Genomic DNA, 24,085 nt, shown 5'->3' with positions numbered 1-24,085 from the left:
TTGCTACCACGTCTAATTTCCTTGCACCCTAATCCTTATGGTGAAGAGCTTGAGATCTGTAGTCAGAGAGACTAGAGACCCAGTCTCTGCTCCCCTCCTTACTAGCTGTGAGGCCATTCATTCAAGACACATTTACTAAGCACCTACTATGTCAGGGACCATGCTAAGTGTTCAGGACACAATGGTGAGAAAAAGTTACCTTCCCTGCCTCCAGAGTCCAGTAGCCAAGGCAGACAATTTAACAAACACTACATTCAAGAGTGAGAAATGCTCTGATAAAGGTTGTACAGGTAGCTCTAGAGACATGTGACACATGCCCTCAGTCGAGCTTTCTGGAGGCAATGATATAAACTGTGACTGGTTGGGTGAGTAGCTGCTTTAGACACTTCCAGTTTGTCCTTGGGTAAGCTCTCTCTTCAATACAGCCCCAGTAAGTCAGTGACTCAACTGGCACACTGCTCAGTCTCAGATAACCAACCACCTGGTATCCTAGTTTACTGCAAAAACAAGTGAAGCTATAGGATATGATCTTGCTCAGGTTCCCATAAGGCTTCTCACCTCCCAACCCCCAAATAAAAACTTTACTTCCTTCCTTCTAGCTTCTGGGATGAGGTGTCCTTTCTGAGATGTTTCTGTGCCTGACCCCCATCCCCTGTTAGTTACCACGTACTCCTGTCCTTCTCTGCTGACATCTTAGGCCTTTGGCCCATTCACACGCTTAGGTCTGTCCCATCCTCAGAGCCCCACCTCTGACTCTATGTCCTTCTCCAGGGCCTGTCTAATTGCAGTCTCCATTTTCTCATTTACATTTTGAAGGAGTACTGTATCCTCTTTTTGAACTTCACGATGACATCTGAACCACTGAGTCTGTGGCTCATCTTACAGTTCCTTTCCTACCAGATCCCTCTGCTGTAAGAAGGAAGGTCAATAACATCCTCCTCCTTTTTTTTAAAGTTTATTTATTTGAGAGCTAGAGAGCACCTGCTGGGGAGGGGCGGAGAGAGAGGATCCCAAGCAGGCTCCATGCTGTCAGTGAAGAGCCTGATATTGGGCTTGAACCCACAAAATGTGAGATTACAACCTGAGCCAAAATCCAAAGAGTTGGATGCTTAACTGAATGACCCACCCAGGCACCCCCATATCCTCCGTCTTGAAACTCTCTCCAGTCTCACTTAGCACCTGTCCTGGGCTCTCCTCCTTTAACTTCTTTCCTACTTTCCTTTGGGGGCTCTTCTTCAGTCTGCCTCCTCAAAGCTGGATTCCCCAGGGTTCCATCCCTGCCGCATTCCCCTTCTGACTGCAAAGTTCTCCACAGGAGGCCTCACCCACTCTCATGGTTTCAACCCCTACACATAAGTGGATGATACCCGAATCCCTATCCAAGCCCAGACCCCTCTTCTGAGTGTCACAGTCACATATCCAACTGCCCATGGACATCTCTACACTTATACGCCATTTCATCCGTAACAGTCCAAAACTAAATTTTCCTTCCCCCTTAAACTAGGTCTTCCTTTTGTAACATCTCTCTCAGCTGGGGGTAACCACCACCTACCACACAAGCTGGAAATCAGAAAGTCATCTCTGCCTCTTCCCTCTCCCTCATGGCCCACCTTCAGTCTATCGCCACGCCCTATCAAGGCTGCCTTCTAAGCAGGTCTCAGTCTGCCTCCCACTCCCTATCACCTCTCTATCAGGAAGCTATAGCAAAAAAAAAAAAAAAAAGGCAAGCTCTAAAATGGTATTATTAAGAGCATGGGCTCTGTAGTCAGACTGATCTGGGTTCAAATTCTGTAATCCACTACTTATTAGCTGTATGATCTTGGGCAAGTTGGTTGGCCTCTTTTTAATCTCAATTTCTTTCTCTATAAAATGGCCAACAATACTACCTACCTGAGAAGATTATTATGACAAAATGAGACAATAACTGTAAAGCATTTTAAAATTGTGCTTACTGCTGCTGCTGCTGCTTCTTCATCATCACCACTACACCATCATTACCATTACTGCCTTAATTTGGGTTCCTATCATCTCTTGCCTGGATTATTGCAATAGTCTTCAAAATGCTCCACTTCTAGTCTTGTCCCTCTGAAATCCATCCTTCTCATAGCCAATACAGTGATTACTTAAAATTCAATCTGTTTTATGCCCTTGTCTAAAACTTAACAGCCCCCCAATGCCCACAGGAAAAAGCTCAAGTTTTTATACAACAGAGCCGTCCATGATTGGGCCCCTGTGTGACTTCTCAGTGTCATCTCCTGCTGTTCTTTAACTTATATTTTCTGCTCTATCAGTAGCTGGCTGCTTGTTTCACTGCACCAAACGTGCTGTTTCATACCCTTGTGTCTTTGCTTATGCTGTGTTTTACTTGAATTCTCTTCACTTACCACTAATCTAGTGTATCCCTTTTCATTCCATAAAATCTCCCATTCTATAAGAGCTCCTCCTCCAGGAAGCCTTCCCAGAAACCATCACTATACAGGGCATGCTTCCTAGTAATTCCCAAAACACATTATGCCTATCTTTCTTAGTCCACATCTATGTGTTACAATCATTTGTTCATGTTTCTGCCTAAATACTGTTAGCCCCTGGAGGTCAGGGCCTGTGTGTTATTTACACACAGAGGGTACTTAATACATACATTACATCTCGTTAATAGCTTATCCATAAACCTATTTCTACCTCCGCTGCCTATGGCTCCTTATAGAAAAGTGGGCTTATCCCTATCAAAGGTCAATGCCACCACCTGTGCTCTGGATCCCATCTACTCTGGGCTTTGCTCCTTCTGATAACCGTTTCCTCTCTACTGTAACACTGTCATTAGTTTACAAACATACCCTAGTACCCCCACATTAACAAAAATGAAACATAGCACAAAAAACCCCCAAAACCCTCCCTGGACCCCACAAATGCCCTCCAATAACTGCTCCCATTACTTAGGCACTCACCTTTGTAAAGTCTAACAATATTTCCCATGTGGATGTAATCTCTAAATTATCTTACTATCTTGAATAATATACATTTGTCAGTCTCTTGTCATCAGTAATCCCAAGGAAATGTTAGTGTGGAAAAACTATGTTTAGTTTCTATGTTTAGTTGGGATGCTACTCTAGGCTTTGAGATTAGTGTTTTCCCCAGGAAGAAACACTAAGCAGTGAAGACTGGCAATATTAAACCTAAAATGACTTGATCATTTTTTGATGAACTACAATGGCAGGAGAGACGTAAATGGTCGTGGGAATACAGGTCACCATACTTGCCGCCCACATGGAACTTGACAAGGGAAGTAGCGTGTTAGCTCACCTTCTTCCCAGTGAGGACAGCCACGCCACCATTCTCAATGTGAGGCAGGTCCTGAGCAGAGACATAGAAAGAAGGTGGCTGGAAATAAATGCTGTACAAAGAGGAAGGGAGAAAATGTTATAAGCATCCGGAACCGCTATCAACTTCCCCCATAGCCTTAGTAAAATTGTTCTCATCATGAAAAACTTTCAGGAACATTTTCCAGAGTAAGTTTCCAAGACCACTAAATCTTAGTTGTGTCTTATACAGAGATATTTTATTTTTTAAGTTTGTTTGTGTGTTTATTTATTTAGAGAGCACGAGCGGGGAAGGAGCAGAGAGAGAGGGAGAGAGAATCCCAAACAGGCTCTGCGCTGTCAGCACAGAGCTGGACACGGGACTCAAACTCACAAACCATGAGATTACGACCTGAGCCACCCAAGCGCCCAGTACACAGATGTATTTTAGGACAGCAGTTCTCAACTGGGTGCAATTCTGTCCCCTCAAGGACACTTGGCAATGTCTAGAGGCATTTTTGGCTGGAACAGCTTAGGGGGAGGGATGCTTTTGGTATCTAGTGGGAGATGCCAGGGATACTATTAAACATCTTATAATGCACCAGCCCCCACAGCAAAGAATTATCCAGACCTAAATGCCAATTATCCAGACCTTAGCCAATAGGCTGAGAAACCCTGCTCTGGATTTAGGCTCATTTCAAAATTAGAACAGGAAGACCACCCAAGGAGCTGGTATTCACACATCCACGCAAATAAGTTGTCTAGAACGGCTGGTCAATGGACAGCTACATCTAGCTCCTGAGAGGATTTTGCCTCAAATAGCAGACATTAGCTATGAGATATTAATTAACGGGTGGCTAACATAACTGACAGCACGCATCCTGCTTGAGAACAGAACATGATAATGAGGGTGAGGGAGGTAGGTAGATTTGTAAAATTTAGTCTAGTATCAACACAAACACTAATGAGAAAAACATTGGAACCCCAAAGCAGTACTGGAATCAAGAAGTCCATGGAGTCCCTTAGAAGGAAAAGGCTTCAGGACCTGTATTTCCAAGTCTTTCATGCAAACATTTTAATAAAGAGGTTCTTCCTTACGGCATTCCCACAGTTCTGAAACCCTGCTAGGGCATCAAAGAAAATGCCAGAGAACAGTGGCTTTCTTTTACTTTTCTGGGAGACACCTAGGGAAGTGTCATGTAAGGAGGGACAACAGTGGCCAGGCCGATCTTCACTGTAGAAGTCTAACAGAAAGGTCCCGGAGATAGGAGCAGTAGTACTTCAGAGGCCAACACTACAGCTTTACTTGTTGGCAGATCTCATGACAGAATCCAGGCCTCCTGCCACTGTATCCTGTTGCCTCTGAGCTGTGCCAAGCGTGTACCACATCAGACTCCACTGTGCAGCCACGTCGTCTCTCCTATGTGCTGCACAAGGCTCTGTGCAAAATCCTGACCCATTCCTTATGCTTAGCTGAAGTTGCTAGTCAGGCCCATTTTACATAAGTGAACACACCTTCTCTCTTTTCCATTCCACTGTCTGAATCGCAGCGTCTTTGTGACATTTGGATCATCTGAAAACCACAGCTCTTTTGAAAGAGGAGGTCGCATGTATGGCAGCTCTGGATCTTCAGACACAATCAGTACCTTTAGGTATAAAATAATAATACTTATCAGAGCCAGGTCATTTAAGAGGCAGATGTCAACGTGTTCACATGGGCTAAGGACCTGCAGACCACACCCTCCATGCCAAGCAAGACTGTGCGCCTCACCCTGGCCCCTGGATCCCGAGCCCGGATGGATCTGGCCGCAGCAAAGGCAGCAGTGCCTCCTCCGATGAGAAGGAATGGAACATGACTTGGTACCCTGACTTGAGGAACTGGTTCTCCTTCTGGAGCTGCAGGCAACAGACCAGACAGGGTTAATTTTCTGGAAATCTCAGATGAGTCCTTGCCACTATTAAAAAAGAAAATCAGCTTGCACTTGTCTCAACCCTTTACGTGAGGCTAGCAAAATGCTGTACCTACGTTAATCTTGACAAACATCACAGCCACCTGATGGGACAGGAAAAACAAGTATCTCTTTCATTTCATAAGTGAAAAATAGCCCCTGAAGAGGTGACTGATTTGGCCAATGTTGTTCATCCATTAAGTCTGTCGGAACTAGAACCTAGCTTAATGTCTAGCTATTGGAAATATGTTAGAAAGCTTCTGGGGCACCTGGATGGCTCCGTTGGTTGGGTGTCTGACTTTGGCTCCAGGTCATGATCTCATGGCTCGTGAGTTCAAGCTCCGCACTGTCAGCTGTGCTGACAGCTCAGTGCCTGCAGCCTGCTTCAGATTCTGTGTCTCCCTTTCTCTCTGCCCCGCCCCTGCTCGTGTTCTGTCTCTCAAAAATCAATACATTTAAAACATTTTTAAAAAAAGAAAGCTTCTGCTCTTTCCATTCACTTCCTACTGACCAACAAGAAATATCAAGTTCAGGGGTGCCTGGGTGGCTCAGTCAGTTGAGCATCTGACTTCGGCTCAGGTCATGATCTCACAGTTCGTGGGTTCGAGCCCCGCATCAGGCTCTGTGCTGACCGCTTGCTCAGAGCCTGGAGCCTGCTTCAGATCCTGTGTCTCCTTCTCTCTCTGCCCCTCCCCCGCGCACGCTTTGTCTCACTGTGTTTCTCAAAAATAAATAAATGTAAAAAAAATTTAAAAAAGAAGAAATATCAAGTTCAGTTTCAGCTTTTGTTAGCAATAAAGGTGGGGGGGAACTCAGCAGGCCAATTGGGAATTATTATACAGTGTTCAGAAATAAGGAGGTGTTGCTGAAGAAAGTGATGTAAATCGCCCACCCAGAGTTGTAGGACTTATTAAAGGATTAAAACATTCCTCTCTGAAAACTCAGGCCAGTCATGGGGATGCAACTGATTGCTAGGGCTATATGTTATAGGGAAACAAATGTATCTTTTAACAAATAGAAAACTCCAAAGACTCTAACGGGGAACAAAACAGACCAAAAGAATTTCCTCATCAAAAAAAAAAGGCTTTCATGTCTTTTCCAAAAATTTTCCTCACCAAGCTTGCCTTTGTAATTTAAAGCTTGCCTTTTAAGAGTCTAATATAAAGAAAAATAACCAACCAACATAATCATCATTAATAACTATTCTCAAACCCAAATTCCAGTCAAATACTTTAATAAATTACTCCCATGTCTGGGGTAATTCCATAGTTTTTAGAATCTTACCAACTCATAGCATCATCCTGTCTATAAGACATCTGCAAAGCACAACACCCAAACTGTTTTTAACTTGCCCTTCACATACTGAGCCTCAAATGATACTCACCAGGTGACGTGGCCATTTTCTGTTTCTCTTCTGGTGTTAGCCCTAACCCTGACATTCTTTCATTATATCTTTTTTGGTCATCTTTTATAGTCTTGTAGGCCTGCAGATCCAAACATGGAGAAAATTTATTTTATCATAAAGTCAGCTCACACCGTAAGTAATATCAGTATTTTTCAATTAAATGAGAAGCTTTTGTCTACATCAAGTAAGTTCTTCTATGTTAAAATCATTAAGGCAAAATGACTTTCTCAAGAAAAAAAAATACTGAGTATGTACACACTGGCCTAGAAAGGCTACAGGTAAGCAGATGAAAATGTTCCATTTTCAAATTTCCTTAGGCTCTGGGGTGCCTGGGTGGCTCAGTTCGTTGAGCATCTGGCTTTTGACCTCAGCTCAGGTCATGATCTCACAGTTCATGGGTTCAAGCCCTACATCAGGCTCTACATTGGCAGTGTTGAGCCTGCTTGGGATTCTTTCTCTCTCTCTCTCTCTCTCAAAATAAACTTTAAAAAATTTCCTTAGGCTCTATGTAAAGAATTTTCCTTATATTTAAGTCTGAAGGTACAGCTAAAGAAAAAAAGAAAATCATTTTATACTAGAAGAATAAAATGCTAAACTTTATAAAAGGGGTTTTGGACCATGCTGGGTACTAGTTGTGAAACCAAGCTATACGGTTTTGGGTACGAAGTTGGGACATTAAGTTTTCCAGGTAGATGTCCCAAGTTTTTCTGGGTACTCAGATAATGTCCTGAAACATGACTCCCTGTATCCTAGTCTTCTAGAGTAACTAATCTTTCCCTCAATGGTCTCTCCTTTTTTTGACACTCAGATATTTACCAAGGGTGAAACACCCTGCTTAATCACCTATTTCAAATATACTATCTTTTCTAGCTGTTCAACTTGAAAAAGAGTTCCTTAACATTATGACTAGATTTTTTTTTTAATACAGCATCAGAGTTTGTTGGAGATGTTTTTTTAAATTGGCAAGAATGATTTATTTTAATTACAACACACTTTTGCTCTTTTGTACTCCACAGGCTCAACAAGACAGAAATTTAAGTGATTTATGTCAACTGAAATCCTAGGTTATTAATTAATTGGAGGAGAAAGTAAGGGCAATCAGAAGAAGTGTCATAAGACATGTCCTAAGAATATTTCTATGAGCCCCTTTACAGAGCAGCCCATTAGGCAATGGGCTGTAATGAGGAACCTATACTCTGAGATCTGGGCTTAACATTCATTAGCCTGGGAACATCTAACATATGATATGAATGGGTTAGAAAATTAAGTACTGTATGTTAAAAGAAAATGGCTAGTCCTTGAATTTACCACTAAATTCATCAAATTAATACACTGAATTCAACTAACATTAATTTCAGGAAGAAAGTTTTTACCTTACCCGCACCTAAAAAGTTATTTCTTTTAAGAAAGGGAATTTTACCAAAAAGATGGCTTAAGCTGGTCAACATGAGTGAATAGAAATGCGTCATGCTCAGACAGAGAGGAACATCCAAAAATAGCCTAGGCTCTCTTACACCTCCTAATGGTTTCACACATGAGGGGTAGAGCAGACCAAGAAATATCTTGAGGTTTAGTGGGGTTTGTCATATATTTATGTACACATATATTTATGGATCTAGCCTTTAAGTAAATATCCTGATACAAAAATGTGTACAGACATTCTAAATAAAAATTTACTTTTCCCCCAAGTACTGCTGTATTCCTAGTTTGCACAAATTTGCAATTATCGACATGAATACATGTCAGGTTAAGAAAAACTACAGATTTGGGGTGCCTGGGTGGCTCAGCTGGTTGAGCATCCGACTTCCACTCAGGTCATGATCTCGTGGCTCATCAGTTCGAGCCCCACATCGGGCTCTGTGCTGAGGGCTCAGAGCCTGGAGCCTGCTTTGGATTCTGTGTCTCCCTCTCTTTGTGCCCTCCCCCACTCACTCTGTCTCTCTCTCTCTCTCTCTCAAAAATAAATAAACATTAAAAAATTTTTAAAAAACGACAGATTTGTGAAAAATATCACTGGAGACAACTTTTTTTTTTAAGGTTTATTTACTTACTTTGAGAGAGAGAGAGCGAGCATGAGTGGAGAAGGGGCAGAGATAAAGGGAGAGAGAGAGAATCCCAAGCAGGCTCTATGGTGTTATTATGGAGCTCAACTTGGGGCTTGATCCCATAAACCACGAGATCATGACCTGGGTCGAAATTAAGTCAGATGCTTAACTGACTGAAATACCCAGGCGCCTCTGGAGACAACTTTTCTAAACAGATTAATATGTTTATTTTCCTTAAAGAAATTTGAAAGGAAAAAGATCATTTTCTACGGCAATATGATTTTACCAGTTGAACAAGTTGGGCAAAGGGCCCCAATACTAAATCTCATTAAATATTCTAAAGGCCACGTTAGCTCTGCTCACTGATAAGTAACAGGACTGAGATTAGGAGATCTGCCTGTTATCCAAGACAAAGTCACTAGAGCAGGAGGAGGAATGCCCACATCCACGCCCATTAGGAGTTCCTATTTGCAATCTAAGTCGAGGAAGCACTGTTCAAATCAGTACTTTTCAAACTGAGGTTGCAGCCCATTAGTGGGCTGTACAATCAGTTCGGTAAGGTTCTAATCAGCATTACAGAAACAAATAGAAGAGAATAAAACTATCAGAGTATATCACACCTACTAGGTATTATTTTGAACTTTGTTTGAATTTTATGTACGTATAGTAACATAATGGGTTGCAAGATAAAATACATTTCTTTCTGTGGATCGTGGTAAAAAATGTAAAAACAACTGGTTTAAAGTACAGACCCCAAACAAACATTTCAGAAAAGTTTCTGCTCCCTTACTTTTAGAGGCTGGAGTCGGGGGAAGGGAAAGAGCTCCCAACTCAGGAGTCACTAAAGTAGTATCTGTACCTAAATCAGGAACATTTCCTCATGTGCGAGAAAAAATATTATGAAGGAACGCCATTGTGGACTGAATGTCTGTGTCCCTCTCAAATTCCTATGTTGAAGCCCTAACTCCCAATGTGATGGTATTTGGAGAGGAGACATTTGGGAGGTGATAAAGGTGAAATAAGGGTAGGGCCTTAATCCGACAGGGCTAGTACCCTTATAAGAATAAGAGACTCCAGAGCTCATGCGCTCTCTCTCTCTCTCTCTCTCTCTGTGCTATTTTGTTACAGCAGCCAGAGCAGACTCATACAAACACTAAATAACTTATAGCTATATCTCATCAAATCTAAATAACTTACAGCTATATCTCATCAAATCTGAATTCTGATTTTAAGTTAACAGTTCTTGTGAGACTAAGACCAGTTTCAGAGGATAAAAATCTAAGCTGCCTGAGATCACATTTTAAATTATTTAAAACCTAATATAAAACCTTACAGAGGGGCGCCTGGGTGGCGCAGTCGGTTAAGCGTCCGACTTCGGCCAGGTCACGATCTCACGGTCCGTGAGTTTGAGCCCCGCGTCAGGCTCTGGGCTGATGGCTCGGAGCCTGGAGCCTGTTTCCGATTCTGTGTCTCCCTCTCTCTCTGCCCCTCCCCCGTTCATGCTCTGTCTCTCTCTGTCCCAAAAATAAATAAAAAACGTTGAAAAAAAAATTAAAAAAAAAAACATAAAAAAAAAAACCTTACAGAATAGTTCAATAACAGTTGCAGGTAGACAAAAGCTTATCATTTAACCTGAAAGCACTATAATTAGCTTTACTATTACCAGTGTTGGATAAACACAGAGGGCAATGAGGCATTTGAGTGAATGGCTTAAGAGGAACTTGTGCTTCATAGATATTTCCAGGGCAAGAGAAAGCAACAGTGAATGGCCCCTGTCTTGTGGCCTGGCATCAAGAGGTTTGTCTGGCCAGCTCTGTGAAGGCCATCCAACTCTGGTACAGCAACATAAACCAGAGGCTTATAAGGTTTCAGTTGTTACAAACATATCAGATGCAAACACTTTAAATCCAGTTTTGAATGAATGAGGTGGAACTGATGGCAAATGCTGAGAGCTAGGAAATGGAAAAGGTAAGGCTCAGAGGGTAGTATCTCAATTATGAATGAGAGGCATTTATGAAAGCAGTCTACACAAATGTGTTAGCTTGTACCACTTCAGCCACTAGTTTGACCAAATTAGAGATTACAAAAGGGACACTGCCAAATGAATTTACTTTGAAATAGAGGCTGGGGGTGGGTGGGGCGAATTCTGTAATTCTGTGGCTTTTCTGGACCTCCTCAGAAGCATTCAATAAAATGCCTTTTCACAATAAAAGTCAGGTTGATCATTTCTGACAAAACACAAAAATTATGTTTTACCTAAAATGATCTAAAATGGATGGTATTCAAGTTCCTTTTGCTTGCTTATTCAATGTTTACTGTTTGAGACTATCTTGTTAGGTCTGCAGCACTGAAGCACAATATAATTTAGCATCTTAAAAAAGAATTATGAACTTGGCAAAAGTTTCAAAGAAAGGGTTAATGAGAAGGATCTATAATAATTAAATGTATGATAGCTTTAGATACATCTGGTAGGGCTTCAACAGTTTGAAAGATGAGATCTGAGGGCTCCCTAGAGACTGACAATGTCCCTTTGATGAATACCTAGAAAGCACATGCTGTGAATACTTCACTGTATTCTAATGGATCAAGTTTTCATTAGTGCCATGGTCTCACCCACCCTACCCCGAAATATATTTTAGTGTAAGCATCTTACATAATAAACTCCTGCCCCAGTGACTGTCGCTCCTACAATTAAGAAGTATACTAGGCTGCTGCCATCTTTCACAGGAGCACCTGTAGACGCTAGTGATCTAGAAGGGGATCCTAGGTGATGACACTGCACAACTGTAGGTAAAGATAGGGCCAAGAAGGAAACAAAAGGAAATAGAAAAAGCACTAAGTATTAATGAAGAAGCATTCAACACAAAGGCAGGGAAGGATTTTTGGTAACCCTGTGCTAAAAAAGAAAAAAAAAACATGCTGCTCCAGGACTGGAGGAGAATGTGTCCTTCCTCAAAGTCTGTTATCAGAGTTCACCTATTTCTTATTCTGAGTCAATTCACAACTGCAAAAACTGTCTATTGGTCTATTGGTGCATTTGGGAGTCAGGTCAGTCAATCTAGGAAACTTCAAGTAATTTTCACACCCCTTTTTTATAACCTAGTGACCAAGGAACAAAGATAATTTCACTGTCTTACCAGTGTGGAAAGAACCATACACCGTATGTATGTGCCATACACCATAATGGCATCCAAAATTTGCTCTTGGGGAGTGAAACAGCTTCCTTCAATCAAGGGTGATAGTAGGTGTTATCTAAGTTGGTTCACTCAACCTTACGTGATCCAACTTTAGACTGATCTGCTTAGTCACAGTAAACCCTGCCAAGTTAAAAAAAAGAAAAAACACCTATGGAATAATTCCTCTGTGACCAACAAAGCTGATCAGAGTTCATTTAAGGAGATAGAATTGTGTTAATACTACATAGCATTTAAAACCATATTTCTCACCTCACACAAATTCCATTCTAAAAGTGGAGATACTAGGCCTACTTCTATAATTGAGTCTTTGGGTGAGATTCAGGGATAGTTTTCCTTTTAGGAACATTTAATAGTTTGGATTGAAAGCTGTTGTTTTTTAATGTCTATCCAAAGCTGAGGAAAACACTGAATATTTGACAAATGAGTCAAAATCAAATATTGTGCTAAGGAGCTGCAATGAGTTCTGACCTATTCACAGGTTAGTGTGTCATATCTAAGAGAAAAGGTACAATTTTGTGGATTAGTCAAATCTAAGAAAACGCAGTGGCTTTCAAGTAATGAGTAAAAAGACAAGTGAAAAGAGCAAAGCTAATCAACATGAGATTAAATTTCAGTCATTCCCATGTTGGCTTTCACAGGATGTTAGATAGTAGGCACTTTAAAGAAGGCTTTTTGGAAATTTTTGCAAAAGGAGAAAGGGGAGTTAGTTGCAGAAGTGTTAAAGCAGGGGAGTACTGAGTCTACTAATGGGAGCTGTCTGGCAGCTTCTTTACACACGCTGCTTTTCTACTTACATATGCACCAGCTCCTATTGTTGATAAGCCCACCATAAGGACTAACACAGAATTATCGATTTTGCCCCCTGATGCACCAGAGCTAGCCATTTGTCTTGTCATCTGGAGTTCTAGAGGAACATGCCATCGCTGGAACAAGTTGCCTGAGGAACACAATTCATTAAGACACACACACATACAAAAATAAAAAAGTTAATACACGTTTATGACTACAGGTCAATGCACTGTAGAAGTCAAGACTTACTGCCCACTGGGCTGCATGATGTTACTGTTCAATGACCAAGAAAAAATAATTAAAACTGTACGAATACTATAGATACTGAATCCTCAAACTTAAATTGTTGGAGACTTTAGGAGTATAACTGAATGCTGCCCAGGGAAGAAATTTACAGCTTACAGAAAAGATAATGAAAAACCAACAGGCAGTTCATCAAACACTACAACTACTCTCTTCACATCCTCATCACAAATGAAGTAAACACAGAGAGGTGACTGAATAGATACAAAAAGTGAACTACAGGCTACCTGGGACATTCATTGGAACCACCACTTAAGGAATAATCTAAATGGCTGGCTCGAATCCTGCACAAAATAAGAAAACCCCACAACATAATCGAACCTGGACACAGTTCAGTCTTTCATGAAAGGTAATGTGTCCTGGAAGATGGAAATGCTAAAGCACAAAATAAGAAAAAAAATTAAGTGGATTTATCTTCTCCAAAGAACTAAATAATTTCAGATTATAAAATATTTTCTAGAATGACAAAATTTTAAATATCCATCAACTACTTGGCTGTTAGTCCTCCAAAATAATATAAATATTATGTTGACGTAAAACTCTGTATATCCATGTAATTACCTGAGGAATATAACAACTCTCATACACGGAAATGAAGGAAGGTGTCAGAACTTTCTCTGCTTCTGATACTCCTCATGTTGACTACCGACCTAGAGCAGGGGTTTGGAAACTTTTTCTGTAAAGGACCAGATAGCAAATATTTTCAGCCTTGCAGGCCATACAGTCTCTGCTGATGTTGCACAAAAGCAGCCACAGGCAAGATATAAATGAATGGGTATGGCTGTTTTGTAATAAAACTTTATGGGCACTAAAATGTGAATTTTAAATAATTTTTATATGTCACCAAATAGTATATTTTTAATTTTTTTCAGCTATTTAAAAAATGCAAAAATCAATCTTAGCTCAAGGGGCATACCTACAAAAGCATGTGGGTTTGGCCTGTGGGCTGCCATTTGCCGATGCTGATCCCGATCTAGGGCAGTGGTTCTAAAGCTTGAGCGTGCATCAGAATCCATTGGAGGGCTTGTTAAAACACAGATGGCCAGACCTACCCCCAGTTTCTGAGTCTGGAGATCTGGAATGGGGACTCAAGAATTTGCATTTCTAACAGGTTCTTAGGTGATGCTTATGCTGCTGGCCTGCACTTTGAGAACCAATGGTCTAGAGGCAGATAGATCTATTCCTGGTCTGACCAGGCTTTGAAAGACAAACAGAATGGGCACTGGTTGTAGCATTTCATAGTAGAAATATGGAGCTTTCCTCCTTGCTTCCACAATTTCAGGGCACAGAAAAGTAAAAACAGAGTCTGTAGTCTCTTACCTGAAATCCTCGGGAAACTGTATTCCAGAGCTCAGAATTGTTTGGTTTTAAGTATATAATACAGATACCATACTGTAAATAACACTCAGCACAGTGAGGGGCAGCAACCCACAGTCACACACATTAATGTTTCCCTGACAAAGCTGACTGAGTGGGATGAACAAAAGATTTAATAAGTAGCCTTTCTCTCCAGTTCAGGTCAGGTTTCACTGGCAAATGAGTTACAAAAACCTGATTTTTTGAGTCTTATTTTGATTTCTGAATTACAGATAAGAGACTATAAATCCACACCCATAGAAGTGAAAATGTATTTTTCTTTACTGTTTTTATTTCTTACCTGCTTTAGAATCCTTCATTGCCACATGAAATAAAATGGTTTATATTTGGAAATAACAAATCATGAAAATAAAAACATGCAGGGGTGGAGAAGCTTATCTCAATCTGGGCAAGCTTTTGAATTTCAGAAACCCATAGAATGATTAAGCACCAGAAGCAGAAACTGACAACTCTCAGAGCTTAGAAAATGAAACTGGGTAGAAAGAGTTCCACACGGTTTGGTTCAATGAATTTAGTTGTGTTCCCCACTTCCACCATAAGTTTATTTATTGAAAATAAGTGGCTTTTTAAAAAATTCCGCTGATTATCCCTCTAGAAGATCCTAAATCCAGATATAACAAGTTTGTTTTAAGGTAATGATACTAGTGTTTATTCTGTTTTTGCTAGCTTTTCACAAACTGATAAAACTAAAAGTGTAGATTTGGTAAAGTTCAGCAGTTTTTGCCTTGATTTGCCAAAAAAAAAGACACTTAGAAGTAAATTGAGTTTTTAAAAAGTCAATTGGTTAACACTTAAACTACTGCCTGAAAATAAATGTAATACACTATTATTAATAAACCATTTTTACATACCTACCAACTGATTTTAATTTTGTAAGAGGTGTTAAGTATTGGATGGATGTTTATATTCTCCCACCCCCAGTCTTCTTTTACCCACAAAATCACTCCCACACCTCTCCCCCATAGCTTCAAAATTTTAGGAAATTTTACATCATGACTAAACATGTCTTTTCACTTGTCTTGCCAAAGTGGGAAGCCAACTTACTCCTTGCCTTTTCATTACAACACCAGTCTGAGATTTTCTGCAATCAGACCACACAGAGAGGTAGCACTTCCTTCCTCATACTTGGTATTCAATTTTTTTACTTGATACATTTATATTATGATTGCCATTGTAGCAGTAATTAGCACCCCTATCACATAATTATCATTTCTTTTTAGTGGTTGGAATAATTAAGATCTAGTCTCTTAGCAAGTCTGATTATAATATTGTTGTCTATATTCACTATATTGTTCAAGGATTCAATTCTTGGGGGCGCCTGGGTAGTTCAGTTGGTTAAGAATCCAACTCCAGCTCAGGTCATGATCTCATGGTTCCTGAGTTCGAGTCTCACGTTGGACTCTGTGCTGACAGCTCAGAGCCTGGAGCCTGCTTCAGATTCGATGTTTCCCTCTCTCTGCCCCTCCCCCTCTCATTCTCTCTCTCTCTCTCTCTCTCTCAAAAATAAACATTAAAAACAAGGACCCAATTCTTGAATTGTTGTTACAATTGTATTTAGTGCCTAACACATAGTAGGTGTTTGCTCAATAAATATTTGTTGTATTAATGAAGGAAGGAAGGAAACACAAATTCTTTCCAATTCTATGGTAATGACTGAACAATTTGAAGAAGTCTTTGCAAATAAGTTTTAGCCAGATCTGAACATAGGGAAAGGGAAGGAAAAATCAGATAAAAACAGAGAGGGAGGAAAACCATGAGAGACTTTTAATTCAGAGAACAAACTGAGGATTGCTGAAGGGGAAGTGGCTGAGGGGGGGTGTTGGCTAAGTGGGTGATGGGCATTAAGGAGGGCACTTGTTGAGATGAGCACTGGGTCTTTTTTTTTAAACAATTTTTATTTTTATTATTTTTAATTTTTTTAATGTTTATTTATTTGAGAGAGAGAGAGAGAGAGAGAGAGAGAGAGAGAGAGAGCGCGAACATGAGGAGAAGGGTCAGAGAGAGGGAGACACAGAATGTGAAGCAGGTTCCAGGGTCCGAGCTGTCAGCACAGAGCCAGTTGTGGGGCTCAAACTCACGAACCATGAGATCATGACATGCACCAAAGTCATAGGCTTAACCAACTGAGCCACCCAGGTGACCCTGAGCACTGGGTCTTGTATGTAAGTGATGAATAACTGGGTTCTACTCCTGAAACCAATACTACACTGTATGTTTACTGACTTTAATTTAAATAAATAATAATAATAATAAATTAGTAAGCTCTTAGTAACTACAACTACAGACTAGCATTAGAATAGTACCTAAATTGGCAAGTTCATTTCTGTAGATTTCATAATCTCGTTTTCCATACTCCCAGAAAGTGTTTTCTAGAAACACATCCACATAATTGAGGCACCTGGAATCTCAAATAATTAAGAGGTCTATATGCTCTTGAGTCTTATTTTCTGAATGTTAAACTGATTTTTCTGACAAGGATAAAACACAAGACAGGACAAGCTACGCGGTCTGTCCACTGTAGCCAGGTATCTCTTTATAAGGAATGTGACACCTATTTCTCTTTATCAATTCCCCCCCTTTCTTTAGCATAAACCCTTGCTGTTATTTTAGACGAATCATAGTAATAATAACTACAGTGCAGTGTGAACCACTCTGAAGAAAGGCAACAGAGGAAAAATGATTTAGAGGACAAAAAAAAGAAATCTAACTCTGTTCTACAAAGTTAAGTCCTTCACAGTACTAGGGCTCTGCCACTGAGAATTTACCATGTGCCAGAGACTGTACAAAGCACTGAGGACACAAAAATAAATAGGACATAATCCCTGGCCTCAGGTAGTGCAGTAGTATAGGAGGGACAACGGCTGCCACTATTCTGAGTATCAGAAAATGGGATTAACACAAATCACAAGAGACTCAAAGTTGCTCAGTCTGTTTTCTTTAAACCTTAAAACAGTATTTCCCAAATTTGCCTGATCATAAGAATTACATCAAGGGGCCTGTTAAAATATAAATCCCCAGGGGTTTCTCCAGGACATTCTCATTCAGTAGGCGTGGGGTCAGCCCTCTTTGATTTACAAGACCAGGCAGCTTTTGGAAACATGATCTAGAAAAAAGTTACAATATGCTGCAACTCTCTTAAAATGTTAGAAAATGCCTAGACAATATAACTTATTAACTGGATGCAGAAAAGGCTGACTTGCCAAAATTTTTCTTCTGGAAAGCTTTGCCTCAGCAGAAAAGAGTGGGGAACGGCTCATCTTCTGGGCTTCAAAAAAAAAAAAAAAAGTGTCATTTGGCAGTTCCCAGTAATTCTAGATCCTTGCCCACAAGGAGTCCAGTTTCCTTCTTAAGGAGGTGAGAATTCTTCTGATTAGAGAAAAATGGTTCAAACATTTGACCCTCAGGTCAAGGGTTGGTGATCAGTTTGATCACATGGGCAACACAATGTTTGGTAACCTAATAAAATACTACAGAACAGAAAATATCCATTATCTAACCTATCTGCTCCTCAGTGCTGAATGCAGACATAAAGTAGTCACCATTAACTGCCTTCAATTATTTCTGGAAAGAGGCAGAGCATCCAAATAAATAAATAACAGCAATTATGGTTTTAAGGCAAAAGGTAACATATAATGAAAATGAAGCTGACAATGGCGACAGATGTGGATGAGATCTTTCAAGGTGGGTTTAAAGTTTGGTAACATCTTGACAAAGAAATGGGGGTGGGAGGAGAAAAGGAAAAAACGAAGGGAAATTGGCATATAAATAAAGAGCGCCTCTTCTCCACCTATGCAAAAACATACGGCAGATGCTACTACTTGAAAAAGAAACCAGATTATAAACAATTAATAATAAAGCTAACGAAACAGGGTTAATTCCTAAAATTATATGATTTCTTTTTGAAATTGTAACCCCACCCCACCCATTTCTAAAGGCATATGATGTTGTACTCTGGTGCTTGGCCAAAGGACAAAGAATAAGTGTATACAAAGACGTGGATGGATATGTCAAGAAGTCAGAACATATTCTACAGCACACTGCTTTCAAACAAAATCATGCAATGGAAAAACGTCTGTATTTCTCAGTAGTTTTAACATCACCAACCACCTTCAAATATCTAATAAGTCAATTTAACATTACAAATCCATGTTTATTTAATGAGAACTTTTGGTCAGACTTCAGAGTACTGGTAAAAATTGTGAGTTTTAAACAAAATAAGTACACAGAGTTTGAAAGGCTAGTGTGGATGAAAATCTTCAGCTTACCTAAGTTTCTGTGTAAATTTATGTACAGCTTACATAGAGCACTATCGTTTCAATGCATAAGACCCATACAGATAACACCATAGATGGCATATTAGTTTAAAACCTAAAGCAGAGGGGCGCCTGGGTGGCGCAGTCGGTTAAGCGTCCGACTTCAGCCAGGTCACAATCTCTTGGTCCGTGAGTTCGAGCCCCACGTCAGGCTCTGGGCTGATGGCTCGGAGCCTGGAGCCTGTTTCCGATTCTGTGTCTCCCTCTCTCTCTGACCCTCCCCCGTTCATGCTCTGTCTCTCTCTGTCCCAAAAATAAATAAACGTTGAAAAAAAAAAAACCTAAAGCAGAGGTTTTTAAGTTCCAAGAGCAATATGTTTTAGGATGTGCCCTCAGATACACCCATTAGGAAACGTTTTCTTGAGGCATAGCAACTGGAAAAACTTTTCAAATGCACATTTGCAAAGACTAACCATCTAAGGGAAATATTTTCCACATCTTATTTTTAAAGCACCCAGAAGGTGTTCTGCACTGGAAAGGCCTCGAGGATAACTCCTTACATTGCAAATGTGAATGTCACCAGGTGATCATTCAAAAACAGATTTTAAAAAACCCAGCACCTCTTACAGGTGGATAATTCATTACCCCCACTAAGTTGTGCAGATTGAAAATGAGCAAGCTCAAGACATGCTCAGATAAGTACATGGATATCTCATGCAAGGTGGGCTAAAGGAGAATCAGATGAATTCTTAATCTTTTGAGGTCAAATTTAGGAAGCAGTGTGGAGTTGTGGCAAGTGGATTAGGGGCCTAGAGACCAGCAAACTATCCTTTGCTCTACCTATTAATTAGGTATGTGACCTTGGAAAAATAATTTCACCTTTCTGTGTCTCGGTTTATTATCTATAAAATGAGTGGGTTGAACTTTACCACAAAATCCCTTCCAGCTCTAAAATTTGGGGAAACAACTTCACGGAGGACAAACACAATGTGCCCTGCAAACTGTTTCTTTGAAGAATTAAAGACCACCAAAAATTACACGGACCAGACATCTCAAATTAATTCTGAGAGGACTCTCCTGGTGTCTGGCGCACAACCGAACGACTCCTTACTTGAACTGCGCTGCTTCTGTTTCACAGGGCGCTCAAATCTATGGATCTCATCTGGAGTTTGGAAAGTAGAGCAGGTAATATCCTCATTTACAGAAGGAACTAAGGCATCGGGCTTAAATGTCTTGTTTCAAGTCTCACAATCAGTAAATGACAAAGTCTACTTGACCTCATTGCTCTAAAAAGGCGGACTAGGGGTGGCCGGGAGGTGGCACTGGACAATACGAGGCAGCTAGCTGTTCTGTCATCCCTGAATGGCAAACCCTCCTAGGAAAAGGCCTCAACCCGACTACTTGGTTCAAAGCCCTTGAAGGTCAGGTCGGCACGGCTTGTGAAACTCAGGGTTTGGATCCCGCCATTCAGAATTCACGCGGCTGTGAGTGGGTTAAGTTTTTCCCGGGGAGAAGGCAGGGGGAGGGCTGCGAGGCACAGGGAGCTTATGGAACCCTGGCCCTTGGTCTGCGAGGTCGGGGTTGCCCGGGATGGGTCAGTCACCTGGGAGCCGGTTCCGCTGCCTCGGGCCTCGGACGCACACTGTCCGCACCAAGGGCGCCAGCTTCTGCTTGAAGGCACCCGCTGCCAGGCTTCCACACCGGAACATTTCGGCAACCGCTACTTTGCACCTCCTCCTTTCCTTTCTTCTCACGGACCGACCGACGGGTCAAACACCGTGGGCCCCGGCCCGCTCCCCCCAGCTCCCTTCACACGCACTCCACGCTGACTCCTCCTCCCAGCTCCGGGAGAGTATTGGACGGTTACCCAGGCCAGCTAGAGCAGAAGAAGGGGGAAGAGCGACTGTCGGCCTACTGCGCAGGCGTAGTACTCAGCGCCGCATTGCGATTGGCTCGCACGGTGAGAGATTTGCGCATGCGCCTTGCTGCCCGCACTATTGCAAAGACCCCGGCCGGAGGTTTTTGCAAGTTTCAACGGGTTGGTGGTAAAGTGTTCCGCTGATCGAGTTTGGAAAACTGTCCAAGGAGGGAGCCGTGGAGCCACTTTGCCTGGCAGTTGTGGCCTGTGCTGCTGCCGTGGCCGTAGCACCGCATTTTGTTCTGTTTTAGGCTGCTAACTACTAGGTACTAAGCCTTCCGGATTCTCTGGCTGTATTCCACTTCCAGTTTTTCCATAGGTCTGAGCCAGAGCACCTGGCTTCCCAGATTCGGAGTGGACTTCCGTCTTTTACAAATTGCTGGCACTTTCCCACCCAGTCCCTTTTTCTGCAAGTAATCCTTCCGTGCTCTCTTTCCCCGTATCGTTTTTTTATATTGTGGAATTTTATGTCCTAGATGCTGTACCAGGTACTGCGGATAGTTTCCTGTTAGGACTTCTGTGCTTGAGAGCAAGGATGCTGGCAAAAAGAGTTCGTGTTTCACCGAGAAATCCTCAGCAGGACTTTAGAGTTGTGGGAGGAATAGTAGGGTGAGGGGTGGAGTGTAAATAGGTGTTTTGACTCTCCCAAATGTAAGCTGAATTGGAAATAATATTTGACTTTATGCAAAATATAAACGTGCCTTTTCCGAGGTTTGGGGTTACTTACTCATTTAGCAAGGATTTAATGAATACTTGCCACTTGGACTGTACTACCAAAGGGGCTCTGGGGCATGTGGAAAAGTATAAAGTGGTCACTAGTTAGGGAGATGACATATACTATCATTTAATTCTCACTTAGGTAATAAGAATGACTAATTCAGAGCCAGAGCAAGAGAAACTGTATGGGATGGAGTAGCTACGGAAGGACTTCATGCAAGTGGTTCTTGAAGTGTGTCTGGAAGGATGAGTAGTAAAATTCAAATAGTGGAGGAGGAGGAATGATATTTCAAAGGGTTAATACATTGGGACCAAAGGTAATAATTTTAGTGGTTAAGCGCTCCTTGACTTTGGATCCAGTCTTCCTAAAGGTTGAATCCTGCCTCTACCACTTGGGCAAATCACTTAATTGTGCCTCACTTTCCTCACCTACCAATCTCATAGGGTTGTTGTTTTGAAGATTAAATGAACTAATATTTGTAAAGTATTTTAAAGAAAGCACCATGCTGTTTAAAAGGCTCAGAGGTATAAAACAAACAAACCCCAGCATATTTTCAGGGGACAACTGCCTCAAATACCTACTAGGAAGTAGATAAGGACAGGCTAACATTGTGGGACCAGATGTGACCTGGCAAGAGTTTGGCGCTAATCTTGTAGGTGATGAAGTTATTATTATTATTTTGTATTTGAGAGAGAGAGAAAGAGAGAATCTTAACCAGGCTCCACGCTCAGTGTGGAGCCCGACATGGGCGCTTGATTCCACAACCTTAGGATCATGACCTAAGCCGAAAGCAAGAGTCTGATGCTTCAACCAACTGAGCCACCCAGGCGCCCCTAGAGAGAGAGAGAGAGAGAGTATTTTTTTTAAAAGATGTGTATTCATTTTTGAGAGACAGCATGAGCGAGGAGTGGGAGAGAGAGGGAGACACAGAATCTGAAGCAGGCTCCAGGCTCAGAGCTGTCAGCACAGAGCCCAGTGCAGGGCTCGAACTCACAAACCATGAGATGATGACCTGAGCCAAAGTCTGACACTTAACCAACTGAGCCATCCAGGCGCCCTGAGAGAATCTTAAACAGGTTCCACACTCAGCTCAGAGCCTGATGCACGGCTCAATCCACAACTCTGGGATCATGATCTGAACTGAAATCAAGAGTCAGATGCTCAACCAACTGAACCACCGAGATGCCCCTATTGTTTTTAGTGGAATAGGGATAGAGAATGAAATTACAAAGGCCTCGTTTTTGGAAGTTTAACCAAGGAAGCAGGCTTAATTGGGGGAAAATAATCCAGGGTTCCCTTATTCATTAAAAATAATTTTCAGAAGTGCAGGCAATGGGTGACTTTTTACCTAGGACTGCTTTGGGGGATAAATATTGAAAATACCAATTACACAATAGGTCGTTAAAATTGTTTATTTAATACATTAAATGCCTAACATTGATATTTATTGCTATTTCTAAGAGCCAATAACAATAATAAATATGGAATACAAAATCATATCTGTTGGTGACAGAGGCTTTGGAAAACAGCGTCAAACTGATGATCAGGTACCTATGAAAACAGCTGGGTGTATTTGAAAGTCAATCATTTAATAATGCACAACTAACACAAAGAAAAGGTGCTGTATAGCACATTTATTTTTGCAATAGATGCAATGAGGTACTTTAAAAATCTCTTTAATGAAAAATTATATTTCATCTTTTTTTTTGGCAAAAGCAATACACACACAACAACCTTACTTCCAAAACATAAGTGGAATTTCCCCCCAAATCTCACCCCACAGAGGTAACAAACGCTCTTTATTAGGGTATGGAGCCCATTTTGAGATACCATAATGCCAGAAATCAATGTTTCTACCTTAAAAATATATAAACTCTCAGACATAGTGACAAGTTTTTGGTGGAAGCACACATGTAAATAGTCTTAGGAGGATGTAACGTTTTTATATCCCTCAGAAAGTGAGCACTGATTCTGGCTGTGAGTTGGCAGAGCTCCTTTCCACTCTACCTACTGGGGTATGACTAATTAACACTTACTCCCCTAACCCCCTGCTTTATAGCTACTCTTCTGTAGATAATGTTCACCAAGAGCATTACAAATGCAGAAGGGAATAATGCAGGAAACTATTATTTCTATATCAGCCAATCAAAAAAACAAAATACTGCACATGAAGATTGCTATTCACACTGTACAATAATAATTGGTATTCATAATGATGACCTTGGATTAGCCAACTAAGATTAAATCCTTCTCGAAATGGTTTTAATATTGAATAGTATAATCTAGGATTTTAGAGTGACTCTAGGGTTTAGTGAGTGACTCATATGTATGAGAAGAGTTAGCTATAAATATATCTGCTAACTCATCTAAGAAAGGTTATTAACTAGAAGACCCAAGTTTTCACAGCCATTTTGAGTAACTTGAATTTGGCTGAGCAATCACATTCCAATTTGCATATAGATCTATCACTGATGCACTGAATTGTTCTTCTCATAGTGGGAATGGATTTAGTCACGTTTGTCTCTTCTGCAGCTCAGCCTCACACACAAATAAGATGGCAGCTCTTGTGTGCTGCTGGTATCCCTGACTTTGAAGGCATTAGTGAATAACTCATATGTCGGTGCAATCGACATATGTCAAAATTGCCTTAGCCTATGAAATGTGTGAGAGGAGGGAGAAAGTTTTAAAAGCAAACAAAATGGGTGCATTTTATTGTATGTAAGTTGTACCTCAGTAAAATTGGTTTCAAACAAGCAAACTCTGAACCTGCAAATCACTCTTGGGAGACGGAATATAGGTCTCCACCAAGATGTGTGGTGCTTAGTAAGCTTTGGG

General features: G+C 41.0%; 1 protein-coding gene across 2 annotated transcripts in view; it reads right to left on the bottom strand.

The window, feature by feature from the left end:
• Positions 1-20,491, bottom strand: part of AIFM1 (apoptosis inducing factor mitochondria associated 1) — a 33,773-nt gene extending 13,282 nt beyond the window's left edge. The window contains exons 1-6 of one of the 2 annotated variants that reach the window (XM_040468165.1): positions 20,218-20,491; positions 11,349-11,479; positions 6,630-6,729; positions 5,068-5,192; positions 4,812-4,942; positions 3,301-3,391 (exon numbers count right to left, since the gene is read on the bottom strand). In XM_040468165.1, coding sequence (XP_040324099.1) covers positions 3,301-3,391; positions 4,812-4,942; positions 5,068-5,192; positions 6,630-6,729; positions 11,349-11,479; positions 20,218-20,323 — 684 coding nt within the window. In that variant the 5' untranslated portion in view covers positions 20,324-20,491. Of the gene's footprint in view, positions 1-3,300; positions 3,392-4,811; positions 4,943-5,067; positions 5,193-6,629; positions 6,730-11,348; positions 11,480-12,686; positions 12,830-20,217 lie in introns of both variants that reach the window. The other variant, XM_040468163.1, reaches the window with a different exon arrangement.
• Between the last annotated feature and the right edge of the window lie 3,594 nt (positions 20,492-24,085).

This window comes from Herpailurus yagouaroundi, unplaced genomic scaffold, assembly GCF_014898765.1.
Source record: "Herpailurus yagouaroundi ecotype Mexico unplaced genomic scaffold, PumYag 67681, whole genome shotgun sequence".
Lineage (NCBI taxonomy): Eukaryota > Metazoa > Chordata > Mammalia > Carnivora > Felidae > Herpailurus > Herpailurus yagouaroundi.
This window is presented reverse-complemented; position numbering and strand designations above follow the sequence as displayed.